The 18,279-nt window shown below is 40.1% G+C and overlaps 1 protein-coding gene across 1 annotated transcript; it reads left to right on the plus strand.

Moving 5' to 3' along the window:
• Nucleotides 1-96: 96 nt before the first annotated feature.
• LOC146717787 (MORC family CW-type zinc finger protein 3) lies at nucleotides 97-13,982 on the plus strand. Its single transcript, XM_085431024.1, has 17 exons — nucleotides 97-235; nucleotides 371-443; nucleotides 1,470-1,602; nucleotides 1,840-2,060; nucleotides 2,354-2,501; nucleotides 3,325-3,478; nucleotides 4,041-4,169; nucleotides 4,772-4,891; nucleotides 4,986-5,089; nucleotides 5,305-5,433; nucleotides 7,365-7,481; nucleotides 9,029-9,106; nucleotides 10,395-10,431; nucleotides 10,534-10,862; nucleotides 11,116-11,620; nucleotides 12,478-12,641; nucleotides 13,012-13,982. The coding sequence occupies exons 1-17, from the start codon at nucleotides 134-136 to the stop codon at nucleotides 13,166-13,168; spliced, it is 2,700 nt and encodes an 899-aa protein (XP_085287150.1). The 5' UTR covers nucleotides 97-133; the 3' UTR covers nucleotides 13,169-13,982.
• The last annotated feature ends 4,297 nt before the right edge of the window (nucleotides 13,983-18,279 follow it).

The raw sequence follows: 18,279 nt of genomic DNA on the forward strand, positions 1-18,279 counted from the left end.
CTTGGTAAAACGTCATATTAACATAAGATCTGCAGAAAGAAATACCTCAGCTGTGTCTCTTTCAGACTGCTCGAAGCGCGACTTCGGCTGACTTCCTTTGACACAGGCCCCGAGGACGCGCCCACTGCTCTGTATGGCTACGTACCTGCGCACGGAGAGCTCACACGACGAGAAGCAAAATATTCAGACGAAAAACATGGCGAGGTTAAGTGAGCATGGGATTCGCCTGAGTTCTGTAAGTATTTCAGATATTTGCTGTAGAGGATTCGCATTTGTTTCGACACTTTAGAAAACGTTCGCTACAGCGGCTCACAAAAAAGAGCAAGTGAAAGTTTAACTTGTTTTTTTAAATTCTTTTTTTCATTTCCAGATGAGTCCTTCCTTCCTGAACAGCAACTCCACGAGTCATACCTGGCCTTTCAGCGCTGTGGCAGAATTAATAGGTAGGCAATAAGAAATTTCAGGCATAATACAGAAACGCTGCACAGTCCCCTGCACCTGTTGCTGCAGCTTTTCGTGGTTTCTTTCGCACCGCTCTTCCGCTGTCGCGCACAAAGTTGGCGTGTTGAGCAGACATTTGTGTTGGTGCAAAAATGGACCGAACGGACTTCCTCTTTCACGAGTTTGCGCTCACACGCCTAAAGACGTGTGCTGGCAGCTGCAGACGCTGTGTTGTGGTAATAATCCCTTCGTAAAGTAAGGATAGAGGAGCTCGTTCCTTTAACGCTCTGCAGTTTGAAATCATAGTGCTGAGATATTAGTAACTGCTCAACTGCAGTGAGGTTTTCTGCAGTGTCGGTACTCTTACTTCTCGTGAGCATTAACAGAATCAGTTTGGATTATTTTTGACAAAATACATATAAAACTTATTGGTAAATATGCAGCAGTAGCTTATTTGCGCCTTTATGTGACATAAATGGTTCGTGTCTGGGCTGTCAACATTGCCATTCCTCCACTCTGTGCGCTCTCATTGGTTCAGACGTGCTGACCGTCTGTTGGCTGCTGAGGCTTTTTTAAAAACCGGAACAGCGAAGGGAGTGCGCTGTAGAAATGCATTCGCACCACTGTCCCACGTGAAAGTACAGGCTAAACTTTAGAAACAACAAAGGGAGCCACGTGCTTCTTGGAATAAGCTCGCAGTGATTCGCAATAACCCTGCAGAAAGTCCCAAACTCCGTATGTTCGATGTTTGTTGATCATGGTGTGACGCAATTAGTGGCTGTGCCCCACATTGAAGTATAGATTACAGCACATAGCAGTAGCATCCAGAGATCAGCAGTGGAGTTGTAGATCTAATGATTTGTTCCTGCAGCATGAGTCTCCTCATCTATAATGTGCAGTATCACTTTGACTATGCCTGCAGGAAGTTCACGTTGTAAAGAAATATAAGGAAGGCATTAAAGAAACTAGCCATCCCATGTGCTTCTCTTGTTTTTCTTATTTCCAATTTTCTGCCTGTCGTCTTCTAGACAATGCCTCAGACCCCGGTGTGTCCGCTAAACAGTTCTGGATAGATGTAGTTCATGAAACGGATCACCTCTGTCTGTCTTTCATCGATAATGGCAGCGGCATGACCCCCAACAAACTGCACAAGATGCTCAGGTGAGACACGTGTGAAGTTCACACACAAGGAAAAAAAGAAACATAGAAAGACACAGTAGTGCTGCATACCGATTGTGTTCCTCTTTTCTGCATTTAACCCACAGACACACACGCGCAGTTTCCAACTGTGGCCTCACATGTGCCGCTTTGTGTCACATTCACACATTAGGCTAGTTTTGTCTTCTCAGCTTGCTTCTCAGTGTTCGATAATTAACACTTGCTCGCTTTTGTGTCCAGCTTTGGTTTTACAGAGAAGGGCTCGGGTAGGGCCAGTCAGCAGGCCATCGGGGTTTACGGAAACGGCTTTAAGTCGGGCTCCATGCGCTTGGGGCGTGACGCGCTCATCTTCACCAAGAACGGCGGCTGTCAGACTGTGGGGATGCTGTCGCAGACCTACCTGGAAAGCATTAAAGCCCAGGCTGTCATCGTCCCCATTGTCCCTTTCAACCAGCAAACCAATATCCTTCACAAAGGGACTGGGAAATATTAGGATACAATATTAGGTTTACTTTGTGAATTTGCTGATGCGTAGACGTTCTACATCAGTATGACTTCCTGATTTTTTTAGTGTGAGAACTGATGAGATCATTTGAATGGCACAGGGTGTGTGGGTGGGGGCGGTGGGCAAGGGGTGACATGAATTAAAATAGGCAGGCCAAGTTTAAGGCAGATAACAGGAAACAAATATATTATGTATATGTGTTTATTACCATACATGCTCCCTTATGTTCTGACCTTAATTCGGTGTTACAGTTATTAGTTGTGACCGAGGATTCACAGGCCAGTCTGACGGCCGTCCTCGACCACTCGATCGTCAAATCCCTGGAGCAGATACATTCACATTTTGACTCAATTCCCTCCAAAAAAGGCACCAAGATATTAATCTGGAACATCCGCAGGTCAGAATCACATGTTCGTGTTACATTAAAGTTGAAACATGATAAGATAAGAGTGTTCCACACGACAAACATCTCCCTTCCACCACTAGCAGTTTGACGAAGCCAAATGTGTGAAATCTGTAATCTTGTTAGATAACTGTCATGATGTCAGTCATTTTGTCGAACTCTGTACAACAAAGCAGATTAGCGCAGACCTTATTACACTGTTTCTTTAGTGTCAGTCAAGTCAAAACATCTCGGTTAGAGTTTCCAAGTTGGCGTGTTGTGACCATTGGTTGAAAATACCACATGACACTGAGTAGTGTGCAAGCACAGTCAGTATCAGAGGGAGGCAAGTGGGTACAAAAACACATATGTAGTATTTGTATAAGCATGGTTCTAGGCAAATCTATGCAAAGTGACCCACATTCAAATGGAGAACAGAGAACCTCCTAAATTGAAGTTTTGAATTTTCTCTTTTCCTTCTTCAACTAAATTTCTTAGAGAGAAATGGTCGACTGAAGTCAGGTTCTTGTAAAGTGGTAAAAAGAACCAGGTCAGGTTTCTCATACCTCCTATTTCACTTCCTCTTCATGCTGGAGAGAGAGATGATCACCACAATGAGTATAACCATCCAGCATTTCAAGTATTGCCCTGTGATTCAAATCCTAGTAATTAGACACAGGAGGTAAAGCCATACAGTGACTTTGTGTTGCAAATCGTTCCCAATTAATGAAATGTCTTGCAAAGCCATCTGCGGAGCTTTCTAGACAGCCATTACAGCGTGTGCAGTGAAACACAATTACATGTTCTAACAGCTGCTTTCTTTCGTGCTATCCCGAAGAGCTAAAGACGGTAAGATGGAGCTCGACTTTGAGACCGATCCGAATGACATTCGTTTGCCTGAGATTCAGATCGAAGAGTTGAAGAAGGGGCTGAAGAATAGCGGATCCTTGAGAACTGAGCAGAACATCCCAGACATGCATTACAGTCTCAGGGTGAGTGAGTAAAAAAACACTTTACCATCTGTTATTATGTTAGAGCCTCTGTGGTCCATAATATTAATATTTGTCAGGGCTTGGGGACCTGTTCAGGAGGATTTTAGTGTTAAAGGTTGTGATCAGGGTTAGAGAAAAATTCAGGGTGTAGTGGTTGTGGTTTACGTGTGGGTTTAGCCATACAAGTGCTGTGTGTGTTGGGGGCTGGGTGTAAGAGTGTCTTCCACTTTTTGGCAGACACTGAGTACCTCCACACTACTGTAGACAAACTGTCAACCTTGTGGTTTTGTAGTAACACTGCCCCAGTTTCATTAAAAAAATGTTTTTTTTGCAGGTTTTAAATGATAATTCGCAAATTCTAAGAATTTACTTTTTGTTTGTAAATCATCTTTTTTTCATGTTTCAAGATTAAAAAATAAAATGTGAAAAATGTGCGTTCACGAGTGGATTTCAACCAACAAAAGAGTATTTCATATTTAGAGTTTTCAGTTTTAAGCCTCGCTTATTTTCTTTCTTTTTTTTTCACCTTGTCCGTTTTATTTGCTTTGCATGTTTATCACAGGCCTACCTCAGTATCCTGTATCTGAAGCCGAAAACACAGATCATACTGAGGGGGAAGAAGATTCAGGCCAAACTGGTAGCGAAGAGGCTGATACACATTGAGCATGACGTCTACAAACCCCACTTCAGTGTATCCTTACGCTATGTGTGTGTGTAACAGCCAAATTCAAGTGTAAACAGGAAGTGGGATTCGTGTGACTGTTGGAGATGAAGCATCTGTGTTACTTTACTGGGGTCTGGTAAAAAAGTTTAAAAAAACACACACACACACACACACTTTTGGTGCTTAACAGATGTTCATGAAGGGAAAATCCAAACAAGCTTCACAGTGCCAGTTCATGCGGTCTCATATCTAGTTATTATTTTTTTTTTAATCTTTTCATGTCTTCTAGAGAACTGAGATTTTGAAACTGGGGTTTTGTGTTATCGTGCCAGGGATCGGTTCAGCGCCCACAAAACCGAATTTTTAATCTGAACTTTATCTGTTTGCCTATCTAATATATGAATGCATGCAACAAACCAGACCTCAGGGGTAGGATAAGAGTTATGAAAATTCTGAATTATACTCTACTATAATTAATAATAAGGTCATTAATAATAATTGCATGAACAATGTTACATTTTTTCCATGTTTTTCTGTTAAAACAATTACATTAGTAACATCCCTTTAATTATATGAAAATTGCATCATTATTCTAAACTTTGTCAGTTTTCTTAACTGGTTTTTGTCAGAAAGACAAAGTGAAGGTGACCTTTGGACTTAACCCAAAAAACAAGGATCACTATGGGATTATGATGTACCACAAGAATCGTCTCATTAAGGCGTATGAGAAAGTGGGCTGCCAGCTAAAGGTAAAGTAAAATAATGTTGTGTGTTACAAATACTGTGAGGCTACCCTGGGTACCTGCCTCTGCTTAATAAATGTCACTCTTAAATTTCCTTCAGACTTCGGGCCTAAGAGCAGGCATTGGCGTCATCGGCGTCATTGAGTGCAATTTTCTGAAACCTGCTCATAACAAGCAAGACTTTGAGTACACCAAAGAGTACAGGTAACAAACAGTAATAAATCAGATAGTTGCTTTTTTTGTTTGATTGTTTTGTTTGTGAATATGAGCTGTTGAGTTGGAATAAATAGTTTCATCCTGTATGCACAAAGTTAAGAGCGAAGGCGGTAATTTGATCATGTAATCTTCAGTTAATTTCTTTTTCTGTCATTGTCTTATTTTAAACACATTTACAGTTGTTTCCTCTTTTTACTCCCAAGACTGACCCTCGGAGCTTTGGGCCTAAAACTCAACGACTACTGGAAGGAGGTGACAGAGAAGAAGGCCAGAGAGCGAGAGTTTCAGGCTCTAGACAAAAATGAGAAGGAGGTCCAGGAGGATGTCGATGAGTAAGTGTTAACTGTTTTGTTTTTTTTACACAGATGAAGTCAGGGCCAGATTTTGAAAAACAGTGAGGTCAGACAGTGGAAATAGTTGCTGTTAAATTTGCTGCATTATTAGAATGTTAATACTTTATTGTAAGTTATGTGTGATGCTTTCATATTACAAATTATAAACAAATAATACATTGCATAAACATTATATGTTGAGGCTCTGAATACAGGTTTACAGTATGAAAGCTGATAATTAAGCTATGGTTATTTGTCATTTTACCAAGCTATAAATATATAGGAAAAAATGCTTGTTTATAACACTGTTACAAGCTGACATTATTGTAGACTAATAATAATTTCTAAAGTTGCCATTACAAAGTTTTATAGGCCTATTAATGTGGAGTCTGTTGGCTAACTACGGTGTTTTTTACTCAGTGATGTTGCCATTATGAGGGGTGAGGCCTCAGTGTTCTCTTGCATGTCCGTCATTGCTTTGTATCATCAGGTGGTATTCATTGTTGCTGTTCTCACACAAAGGCTGCTGCAGCTGTACAGAGATCAATTGAAGTGGTCATTATGCAATAGGCTGGATGTGCCCTTGGGCCATTTCTAACATACAGCATAAGCCTTTTTTTAAAATTCAGCTTTAAATTTTATTTCTAGTTCTAAAAAACAAAACTGCGTGGTGTTGTAGTGGTTAACCCTGTCGCCCAACGACAAGAAAGTTCCTGGTTTGAACCCTGTGTGGAGTTTTCATGTTCCTCATGTGCTCGTGTGAGTGCCCTCTGGCTACTTCCTCCGACAAACCAAAGATAGCATGTTAGGCTAACTGGTGACTTGAAACAGGCCATGGACGTGAGACGTGAAGGCTTGAAGTGTATGGAATAACGTACTGTATGGTGTGTTTTGACTTGTAGTCTAGAGCACTTGGAGTGGTCGGTAAGACTAGAAAAGCCAGTCCATCACTGGTAAAACGAGTATAGACCCAGACCTGATATAGCTGTAGTGCAAACAGTGAACACTCATCCAGTTCATCTGGCTCTAAATACGTGCCGAGTATTAAGTGCAGTTCAAACAGAAAGTCTAAATGTAGAACTCAGAAAGGTAGGAAAGGTAAATAAAGGTTGGGTGACAAGTATAAATAAGTAGGGTGGAGCAGACAGCTAGAGGAATAAAAAAGTAACGGATGCCAAAAAGCTAGACACATGGTAAATAGTACTATCAAAGGAGGAAATAATAAAAAAAAACCTCAATAAACCCTTACACTGCGTTCAGTGGCGCCCAATATTATTAGTGCACTGCTTTTCTATACAGGTGGTTTACAAACATGTCACTGCTGATAATCTAACACTCCTCACTCACCCATCAAATAAGATCAGTGTACTTCAAAGCCCCTCTGTTCCACATCGCCGCACACTGTTTTGAGGAAACGTGCTGTTCAACTCGGAAGGGTTTCCCACAGTTTTCAGGTTTTTTCATGACCGAAATGTGGAGTGTTAATAACATATCCTCATTCCAAAGTTCAGTTCAGCCGCAGGCCAGTGCATGTTAGAACTTGGCTATTTATCAAAGTCATAATATCATATCTATATTAAACCAGAGGAGTGAGACTCAGGCTCTGGGGTAAAATTACAGAGACAAGGAACATAAAAATATCATCTATATGATCCGTTAAGCCAAAAGTTTATTTATAGATAGATAGATAGATAGATAGATAGATAGATAGATAGATAGATAGATAGATAGATAGATAGATAGATAGATAGATAGATAGATAGATAGATAGATAGATAGATAGATAGATAGATAGATAGATAGATAGATAGATAGATAGATAGATCTTGAAGAGATCTGTTGTGTGCACAAGTCTAGACTTACTGAGATAAAAATAGTTAAGTATATCTTTATTGCCAACTTTATCTTACTGACAGCTGTTGTATTTACAGGGGTCCCATGTGGTTACAGTGTGAAGAGTGTCTCAAGTGGCGAAGCATCCCTGACGGCTTTTACAGAATTGCTCCTGAGAGCTGGACCTGCAGCCAGAACCCAAATTCACGTTACAGGTGGGTATTTCATATTATTTCTCGTGATTTTAACTGCACCACTGACTTGAGTAAGAAGCACAATTACACAATGAATGCAAAAGCTGAATCATGTTCAACAACACTGTTTTCAGGAGCAACATTACACTGCTGGAAAACCTAATTATTTGTGTCAGGCAGCATTTATCAGTCTATTCTTCTTTCGGCTGCTCCATTGCTGGGCCGCCACAGCAGCATCAGCTTCCACATAACCCTAACTCCTAACATCCTCCTCTGTCACGCTAACACACACATATATATATATATATATATATATATATATATATATATATATATATATATATATATATATGTTTGTTTGCTCTCAATTTTGACAGCCCTATTAAAGATTAATATCAGTCTGTACATGTTCCAGATAGCTTTTCTTCAAATTCTTTAATTCTCACTCGCTTTTGCAACTTTGTACTTTTGTGTTACTTGCAGCAACAACTCCACCTCATTATTAGTCTATTTAAAAAACTCGGTAAAGCCGGGAAGTAAATAAACGGCAGACAGAAATGAGGCAGGCCAATCGTCTCGCATTTCACGCATGCACATGCGGCCGTTTTCGGTCATTTCAATGTGGACACACAACTCTCTGAAAACGATAGTGTGGACGCGGAAAACGCTGTTTTGAAATTTATCCAGGCTAATGTGGACGTAGACTAACTTTGTCTCTCCAAGCTGCTCATCTTGAGCTGATATATTCATTTCTAATTTGGCCCATTCTGATCATTTACAATGCTCGCTCTAGATGCTATTCTTCTGTCTCGAATCACCTCTGGCATTTGTTTTCAGTCACTCCACCCTGGCTGCACTCTCTTCTTCCCCTCGCTTGTGTGTGTTCGCCTTTCCACTTGTCTCCCTCTCATTCACACACATTTTGTCGCTTCTGCTGGCTTTCATTCCCCCTCCCTCAGAGCATACCTCCACCATTCCAGGCTCGCTTCCACCTGCTCTCACTTCACATCACAATGCCACCTGTGAACACCATTCCAGAGACAAAATTGATAGCTGAACCTCAGCTCTTCCTCTGATATACTCGTCATTTTATCAAGTGAAGCTAATCAGCTACCAGGTAACTTAACAAGCATGTTCTAATCTTGCTAAAATTAAGACTTCAAATTTTAGTATTATCTTAATGAAGTCAGAGCACAGAGTGGAGACACTGAATTTTAGCAGGCAGGCAGACCTATATTTTTTCTCTTGAGCTATTCTGTGGACTAGAGGTCAAGATATTTTAGCCTCTTCAGCATCAGTAGTCACCATTTCCTTTTTTTTAGTCTGTCTTTAATCGTTTAACTCTGCATGGTCATATTTTAGCGTTAATTGATCGAGCACGAGCCCTTTCTGAGCCCTGCGTGTCCTTTGCATTCATTTTCTCCCTTGTTTACTTTTTATTTCACTGCTTTTCTTAAAAAAGACAGATATTTCTAATGGCTTGTATGATGCAAAACGTCATTTTCAATTTTCGCCAAAGCCACTGCTGACTGAATTGAAAGTAAGCACAAGTCTCTTTGTCTTTACAGAAGCTGCTCGTCACCAGAGGAAACAGAAGAACACGAGGAGCTGTTAACACCGAGCTATCAGAAAAGCCACAAGAAACTGTAAATTCCCATTTCTTTACCCCTCTGAAACTTTGACTGTATGTGAAAATTCGTACATGGACGGATATATCGCACTGCAGCTCTTTCTGCATGCCTGCTTGCTCTTGTGGGTTCACATGCCGTTTTGTGGTTTCATGCACTTATTTCCGGCGGTTGTCCATGTGACTCTAAGCGTGTCTGAGAAAAGTTTACTTATGGTATCCTCTAACTGATAAGAATCAATTAGCTCTTTAAAATATGGTTCTATGTTGCTCATCAGTACACAAAACGCTTTAGGTCTGTTATTTAGACACTTAAGCAGAAGTCAGCAGAAAGGGTAACATCTAATTTGCTTAAATTTGGCAACTTTTGACAGAAATCTGTTAAATACAAATGTACTAAGATAAACCACAAGGTTATAAACCGCTCACTGACAGCAGTTAGTGAGTGATGCACAGACTAAAGTGACTGTGGTCTGCCCATAGACTGTATGTAAAAGATGGATGTGACTTGAACCTGAAATCTTCCTAATGGATGACAGGGGCGACTACTTATGTAACAAAAAGAAACCTGATGGTCTGTGACAAAAACAACCCTACTGCTTAGTTCCTTAATGAATTTAGTAAACACTTTCCCGATGACTTGCTTGTTGCAGCATAATTTTTGTTTTATAACTAAATAACTGAGAAATATTCTGTTGAACTTACACCAAGAAACTCTGATTGTTTTACAGCCCTGGGTATTTGTGTGGCATTTACTTATAGCATTACTCTGGAAAGTTAACATGGTTTTTTTTCGGTGCACGGTTACTCAAACTTCCTCCCACAGTCCAAAGATATTCTTTGCTAAGTTGATTCTAAATTGGCTGTAGGTGTGAATGGTTGTTCGGGTCTCTGCGTTAGCCCTGCAGACTGACAACCAGTCGAGGGTATACCCCAGCGTTACCAGATACTGATGGTTTCCAGCCCAAAGCCTATTTAAAACCACCACTATGCACACAAAGCTGCCCAAGATATTGTTTTACGTTTAGTTTTAATCACCGTTGCACGGCATCGTATTCAGAAAATCCAGTGCCCGCAGGAGTCACACAAAAACAATCCTTAAATCAACAAATAACAGCGAAGTCTTACAGACAACTTGATTCATCATGTCTGATTAGGGCTCAGATTTACTAAGCAGAATAACTTGTGTGCGCAATCCCCGAATAGCCTTCATAGGTTCAGTTAGTTAGTTAGCTCCAGCAGAGACAATTATATTTACTGACGATAAACCAGAGCATAACGTGATTATCCGTGTTTTTATCTTGCAGAGAGTACTCCAGAGGCACAAAGCGAAAATCATTAGAGGTATGTAAATTTGTTTTTTTCTTATCTTTGTTGTGTTTTTCTCACCAACAGTAAAGGTCCCGTACTGTATCTCACAGGTGCGTTCTGCTGTTTTCATTGCAGGTGTCTGAGGTAGAGGAACAAGTGTCTAAACATCAAATAGTCTTACGGAGTTCATCTAAGCCCACCAAAGTGGAAAACGCAGATGAACTCACAGATCTAAATGACACTTTCGCGAATGACGATGCGGAGTCACAGTCGGACACGGACACGCAAACGCAGGAGGAGGCCGCTGGAAGAGACACGGTCACTAAAAAGAAGAATGAAATTGCAAAAGGAGCGTCGCCCAAGGAAAATGAGATAAGTGACAAGAGGCTTCAGGATGAAGAGAGCGACAAAACGGAAAACGCAGACATGGAGACAGAAGAGGAGGAGCACTTAGAAACTTTAAGGTGGGGAAAGATTGAATAAAATAAAAAAGAGAATCTAATTCCAGTCTAATCCAAGTGTATTGATGCAAACTTGTGCTTTAGATAATGGTTGGATATAGTGTAGTAGTTAATTTATATATATATATATATATATATATATATATATCTGTGTGTGTGTGTGTGTGTGTGTGTGTGTGTGTGTGTATAGATAGATATATCAGTGTTTAATACCTTGTATTAACCGATTAACCCTCCTTTTTTGTAACCCCAAAAGGATGTCAGATTCAATATTGTGCGTTGTTAAAAAGAAGCGGTACCTTTGGAAGCTTCACCAGTCCGATTCAGCAGTTACGGATAAGGAGTTGCATTCTGGGAAACAAAGTGATATAGTCAAGACATTATCCCCAGAAAAAAACAAAAAGGACGCCAGCAGCCGGGTAGAGAACTCAGACACAAACCCACCGCAAACCCACACCGGCAACACGTGGCAGCACTCACTCCCCTCCACACAGACTGTGAAAGTGCCCCCGCTGAGCCGAACAGAAGGGCAGCAGAGCAGGGTGCTGCCCACGGAAGGGCTTAACCGGGAGGCTAAAATGCAGAGGCTGGTTGGGTTGGAGAAAGAGGCTGAGAAGCTCCGCAGCCTTCTAGGTCTGGAAATCACAAAGACAACTCAAGGAACGATGACAAATGATGACTGCGACGAAAAAAGTCCAACGCAGACGCTGGAGAAACCATCGGGACGCAAAGAGGTCGGCTGTCAGACGGACATGGCTGAGGTCAGAAACCATTTAGAACCATTTTTGCCTTTTTAGTTTATTTAAATGTTGGTTAGACTAAAGTTTAATGTAGTCACATTTATCCTATCATGATTTTCTTTTGATTCTCATCATTCCTTCTTGTAATGAGCCTCTTTTGATATTTACTTTAGTAGTTATTAAACACTTGAAGGACATGTAATAATAATTCTTTCTGGTTAAAGTGGCCTGTATACATTGATTTAAAGCATATATTTTCAACAATATAGAGTTTCTAGGTGATATCTTTTCACACCCCACTGCTTTATTTAATCATTAGCAGTTATTAAACTCTGGCTCTCTCTCTTCCATAGTTTCCTTTTGTCCCGTCTCTCTCTCTCGTCTCCCTTTTCTTTCCTCTCACTACCATCCGGTCACAGCGGATAGCTTCCTGAGCCTGATTCTGCAGGAGCTTTCTTCCTGTTAAAGGGGAGTTTTGCCCTTGGCACTGTCGCCAAGCCCTTGCTCATAGAGCATCGTATGATGACGTCATTTTTTCTGATGTTGTAGGGTCTTTTTACCTTACAATATTAAGCACCTTGAAGTGACTTCTTTGTGATTGGAGCTTTAAATTAAAAAAAAGTGAAATTTGATTTGACTTGCAGAGCTGAATTTAGCTACTAAAATATATTAATCTAAGGTAATCCCAAGTATAAGGTTTGATCATCTTAATAAGTAGTTGAGTGTTTTGTAATCATACGAACAAATCAAGCACAAAATAGTGAATTATTAAGAAGAATGATAAATACTGCAGTGTAATGTGATTTATTTTAAACCTGTTAAATCTGATTTAAATGAAATCTAAATGAAAACTTTGATTATCTCCTGCTGTCTATCAGTGCTCTACTTCATCCTCTGGCCTGATTCAGGCTGCAGAACTTCACGGGTTAAAAGCTGTGAGTGAGTCCAACAACCAGCCTGAACTGAGCAGAGCCAGGAAGGAAAAGACTGACAGCCAGACGAGAACAAGACTCAGTGACACTGAGGCCCGTGAAGACAACAGGTGAGTGCGTTATACAGACATCCACATGCAGCTGTGTAGACAGGGATCCCAAGCTATATATTGATATTGTTCTAATTTGAATGCCTAATGCTTAATTTATATTTATCTTCATCTGCACAAAGTACGTGTAGATAAATCGATCGAGTATCAGTCAAGACTGTGATTTATTTCACATCAACTTGATAGGTTTTAACAGGTTTTAACAAAATGATAAAGGAACACCTCGTAAACATCTCACTTGTAGCCTTTTACACCTATTCATACACGATACAAAAGCTCAGTTCTCCCAGAAAAAATTTTCTTGGAACAAGAAGTGAAATGTGAGCTGTTTGGGTTTCTTGCTGTAGTGACAAATCTGTTGTACGCTCAGGTCTGTGCAAGAGAATCTGCATGACATCCGCCACAACGTGGTAGTGCTTCTCACGGCACTCCTGCCCCAGCTGGACCTGGCCGGCATCAGCCTGGACACCAATGATGTAGACAACATCCTGCAGCAGATCATAGAGGTCAACTCCCTGAAGCTATGATCAGCAGTCCAGCAGAAGTCAATTATTATTCGTTGTGTTACACATACTTACACAGTTGTGTTTGGATCAATTAAACTATTTGTTACTTCAGTATACAATATGCATACGTTAATAATTCTCTTTCTGTTGATTTGGAGAGTAATGTCATTCCCATGTTTTTCATATTCCTGGTGCTGCATGTGGATTACGTGTATAATAATGAAGATTATAAAACCTGGTAATATTTGTGTTCCGTGTGGTAATCAGTTTGCAGTGTAAAAATAAAAGACATGTATCGAATTACTTTACCTCAGTGTCTTTCAATTTACAAAATTACAGTTCAGGTGTATAAAAAAATTGCCCTGCACTGATTACAAGCTGCGAGTGCCAAGAGTTCTTGTTAAGCAAGAGGCTGGGAAAAAGAGACAGGAGAAATGCTAAGTACTAGTTTGCAAATCGTTTTTATAAAGAGAGTTAAGAGGAATAAAAGTTGTAACTTAAATTCTTGTAGCTAACCGTCAGGGTCAAGTCACCAAGTCTGACTACTCGTACTTGTGAAGCTGTCTTGTACATATGGCAAACGGTTGTCACATCATTTTGAATACTTGTGCAGTATAATCTTTAAGAAACATGAGCATGTTGGTCATGATGTCAGTTAGAAAATATGAGGGGTTTTTTTGTCTCAGTTCATCCATTAATTTTTTTAACTGTTGCTTTTCATTGTTCTGCTGCTTTTGTTGTTCTTTTTTAATTAGCTATTTAAGATGCTGTACACACTCGGTTGCTGTTTTCTAAACAGGATTTGTTATGTTTGCATTAAAATATTGAAACCAGTTATTGCTCACTGCATCTCTGTTTTTAAGCTACTCATGGGTCCAATAGTGGGATTTACAGTTTTTTCTGAATGCTTAAACCCTAACTGTGATTCCTGTAGCACAATCTCTAAAACTATTCAGACTTATAGCAAAACCACTCACTGAGTTTGCAAAACTAAAAGCACAAAAACTGCTTTGCGCTCAGTTTGCAATTTTGTAACACACACTTTGCAAAACTGTAGGCACAATTCACTGCACAACACTCAATTACCAAATTTCCAACACACTCCTAACAAAAGTATACACATGTATGGCTATCATTAACACTAATTTGCCAACTGTCTGGCACACTTTCACATGTGAAAACTTTTTTAGATAATTAGTTCACTTTGCAATCAGCCTAAGCACTATAATACAGGTAAGCTCTGTGTGTGGAGTACAATGGAGGGAGCAGAAAGAGTGAGAAGAAGAGGACGTGGAGGTGAAGAAGTAGGATGAAGAGGACGACAAGGACAAGGAGGAGCAAGAGGAAGACGAGGAGGGGGGAGAGGAAGGGTAGGAAGAGTAAGAAATAGAATTGCCGATGACATCAGAGCTACAATAGTGGACCATGTAATCAACCGTGGAAAGACCCTGAGGGTAGCTGGCCAACGGGTCCAGCCTAACTCGAGCCGCTACACTGTAGCAAGTACCATAAGGACATCTTGAAATGAGAATCGGTTAGTACAGTCACTTCGCACAAAGATTTGTAGCACTGCCATATGCCAATGAGAAACACACCAATACCATTGATGTAAAAATACTGAAATTGTTACTTTACAGAATTGCTAGATGACCAGATGCTGGGGCAGAGGAAGCATGTTCACTGCAGACCAAGTAACCCATATAGTCATTATGGCGATTGCAAATAATCCTATACTTGGAAATACACACTTGTGTTTGTTTTGATGTGTTTGAATAAACACCAGTACTTGAAGTTTGGATCCCTCTATGCTTATGGATCTATGACAGAAGTATGAGCTCAAACTGACATAGCCTACCTTGTGCGCAGAGAAAGCAAAAGTCAGATGTGTTTTGTATTCATACCATCAGTGTGCAGTTGGCACATTGTGTGCTTAGTAGATGATGGCTTGTGTGTACTGTTTGATACGGAAACACCATTTTTACGAAGGTGTGAAGAGTTAATCTAGCTGTGTTTGCTTTTGCAAGAGAACTACAATGTTTTGATGATTGGGTGACAGGTTTTCTTATTTGTGTGAAGAGTTTTGCAAAATTAGCCAATAGTTACAAAAAATGTGCTTACAGTTTTTCCTGATTGCTTAAGCACATTTTTTGTAACTATTGGCTAATTTATTGGCAATTGGCAATTCTGTAAAGTAACAATTTCAGTATTTTTACATCAATGGTATTGGTGTGTTTCTCATTGGCATATGGCAGTGCTACAAATCTTTGTGCGAAGTGACTGTACTAACCAATTCTCATTTCAAGATGTCCCTATGGTACTTGCTACAGTGTAGCGGCTCGAGTTAGGCTGGACCCGTTGGCCAGCTTCCCTCAGGGTCATTCCACGGTTGATGACATGGTCCACTATTGTAGCTCTGATGTCATCAGCAATTCTATTTCTTACTCTTCCTACCCTTCCTCTCCCCCCTCCTCGTCTTCCTCTTGCTCCTCCTTGTCCTTGTCGTCCTCTTCATCCTACTTCTTCACCTCCACGTCCTCTTCCTCGGCCTCCTCTACTTCTCACTCTTTCTGCTCCCTCCATTGTACTCCGCACACACAGCTTACCTGTATTATAGTGCTTAGGCTGATTGCAAAGTGAACTAATTATCTAAAAAAGTTTTCACATGTGAAAGTGTGCCAGACAGTTGGAAAATTAGTGTTAATGATAGCCATACATGTGTATACTTTTGCTAGGAGTGTGTTGGAAATTTGGTAATTGAGTGTTGTGCAGTGAATTGTGCCTACAGTTTTGCAAAGTGTGTGTTACAAAATTGCAAACTGAGTGCAAAGCAGCTTTTAGTTTTGCAAACTCAGTGAGTGGTTTTGCTATAAGTCTGAATAGTTTTAGAGATTGTGCTACAGGAATCACAGTTAGGGTTTAAGCATTCAGAAAAAACTGTAAGCAATCAGAAAAAACTGTAAAATGGGAAGGTTTTCAGTACTTATTCTTTTTGACCACAAGGTGACAGTAAAGCCTCTCAAAGACACCTTTGGAGAGGAAGGTGGAAAATTCTTTTCTTGGTTGGTTAAGTATCGACCATCCAGGGCATACAGTAATTGAATCTTTTAATATCTTGTATTGAAACTAAGTGGTATCTGTGCAGAGTGAATGGTATTATATTACACAATAGTTTCATACAGCATCAACAACCAACCAACACACCCTGGAAAATATTTCTTTTCTGTCTGTTTGACATTTTTGTAAACACTACACAGTGCATGAAGAACGTATGAAGGGATATATTGGTGAAAGGTGTGTAGTGATAATTTCTTGTAGAGGCACAGTTTCATAATGCAGGTATTCATTTATTTCTATTGTTTGGCTATTAAACATTGGAAACCCATTAAGGCACGTTAATAGCAAAACTCTTCTTGCTTCTGTTTTTTTCTTTCTTTTTATAAAGTTGTAAATGCAGGCGGTCCATTGGTGAATGCTATTTTCAAATAGTCAAGTATACACTTACCAACCTCTTCATTAGGTAAACCTGTTCAACTGCTCATTAAATATTGACAAATTCCATGGCAACAGCTCAATGCTTTTAGGCACAAAGACATGAGGAAGACAACCTGCTGAAGTTTTAAGGGATCATCAGATGGGGAAGAAAGGTTAGCTAAGTGCCGTTGTGACGGTTGTTGGAGTATTTTATAAACTGCTGATCTAGTGGGTTTTTTTGCACAAACATCTGTGGGGAGTATAGGGAATGATCTGGAAAAGAGATGACAAGTATTGATGACCATGCCCATTCCAATTTCAGATGGCTTCTTCCAACAAGTTAACACACCATCTAACATTGCTCAAACTGGTTTCTTGAATATGACTGTGTACTCAAGTGGCCTCCACAGTCACCAGATCTGAGTCCAATAGAGTTCCTTTGGGATGTGGCGCAATGGCAGATTCACATCATGGATGTGGAACCACACATCTGCAGCCACCGTGTGATGCTATTATGTCAATTTGGACCAAAATCTCTGAAGAATTTTTCTAGTACCTTGATGAATCTATGTTGTGAAGAATTAAGGCTGTGTTGAAGGCAAAAATGGTTCAACCCAATACTTGCAAGGTATGTTAAAAGCATTGCTATTCCAATTCCACTCCACTTACCTGTTATTCATCAATATTTGCTCTTTATAAATAAGCTAAATAACAGCCTGTGCTCTTTGAGACTGAGAGGGTACCAACTGAGACAGAAGCCCTTCCTTCAAAATCAACACCTTCAAGTTCAACTGAAATTTGCAGCTGCCTACATGGAAAAGTTAAAACACCTTCTGGAGAAAATTCTTTAGTTAGACGAAACAAAGATTGAGCTGTTGGGCTACAATGACAAGCGGTCTGTTTGGAAGAGTAAAGGTGATGCATTCAAACCTGACAGCACTGTCTGAGCTGTCGAGCATGGTGGTGGTAGCATCATGCTCTGAGGCCGTTCTGCTGCCAGTGGCAGTGGTGCATTGCACAGTGGATGAAACAATGAAGCGGGAGCCATAACTCAAATAAAAATCTAGATATCTTGAACACAACTGGGTATTTCAACAGGACAGTGTTCCCAAACATAAATCAAAGCTGGTTTTGGAATGGATAAAGCAGGCTAACATTAGACTTTTGGAATGCACTTCCTAAAGCCCTGAGCTCAACTCTGCCAAAGATTTGCAGACTATGCTTAAATTCAGGAAAGCAATGAGTTGGCATGAATTCTGCCGAAATGAGTGTTCAAATATCCAGCCAGAATTATGCCAAAAACTTCCAAAAGCATCAGTTAATGTGCGACTTACACTTTTAACCAAATGTCAGAGGCGGTGTGTGTCCGTCTGTGTACTTTCGACACTGTGTGGATTAGGAAAAATCCCCCAAAAAGTCAAACTTGTGCACCCGATTCTTGTGATTAACGAATCTGCAGTACAATCGTTCCAACCTTAAAGAAAACAAACAAAAAACTGTTTAAAGAAATCATGAAAAGCCCCAAAATACAATTGATGTCCATTATGAGTATATATGAACGTTTGTAAAACTGGGATATTTGGCTTGTGTTTCATAATTATTTATCAATAATGTTTCCAACATGGAAAACTGTTGCTGAATGTACGAGTGAGTGTGTGTAT

The sequence above is a fragment of the Copadichromis virginalis genome, linkage group LG2 (genome assembly GCF_057382275.1).
Source record: "Copadichromis virginalis isolate Kocher_CV1m ecotype Utaka linkage group LG2, C_Virginalis_male_GT1.1, whole genome shotgun sequence".
Taxonomy (NCBI): Eukaryota; Metazoa; Chordata; class Actinopteri; order Cichliformes; family Cichlidae; genus Copadichromis; species Copadichromis virginalis.

What these genes read in the sequence shown, in the direction of transcription:
- LOC146717787 (XM_085431024.1), top strand. Translation starts at nt 134, where the DNA reads ATGGCTACGTACCTGCGCACGGAGAGCTCACACGACGAGAAGCAAAAT. An exon ending in TCTACAAACCCCACTTCAGT is followed by an intron (nt 4,170 to 4,771) that starts GTATCCTTACGC and finishes GGTTTTTGTCAG; the next exon opens with AAAGACAAAGTGAAGGTGAC. An exon ending in AAGTGGGCTGCCAGCTAAAG is followed by an intron (nt 4,892 to 4,985) that starts GTAAAGTAAAAT and finishes AATTTCCTTCAG; the next exon opens with ACTTCGGGCCTAAGAGCAGG.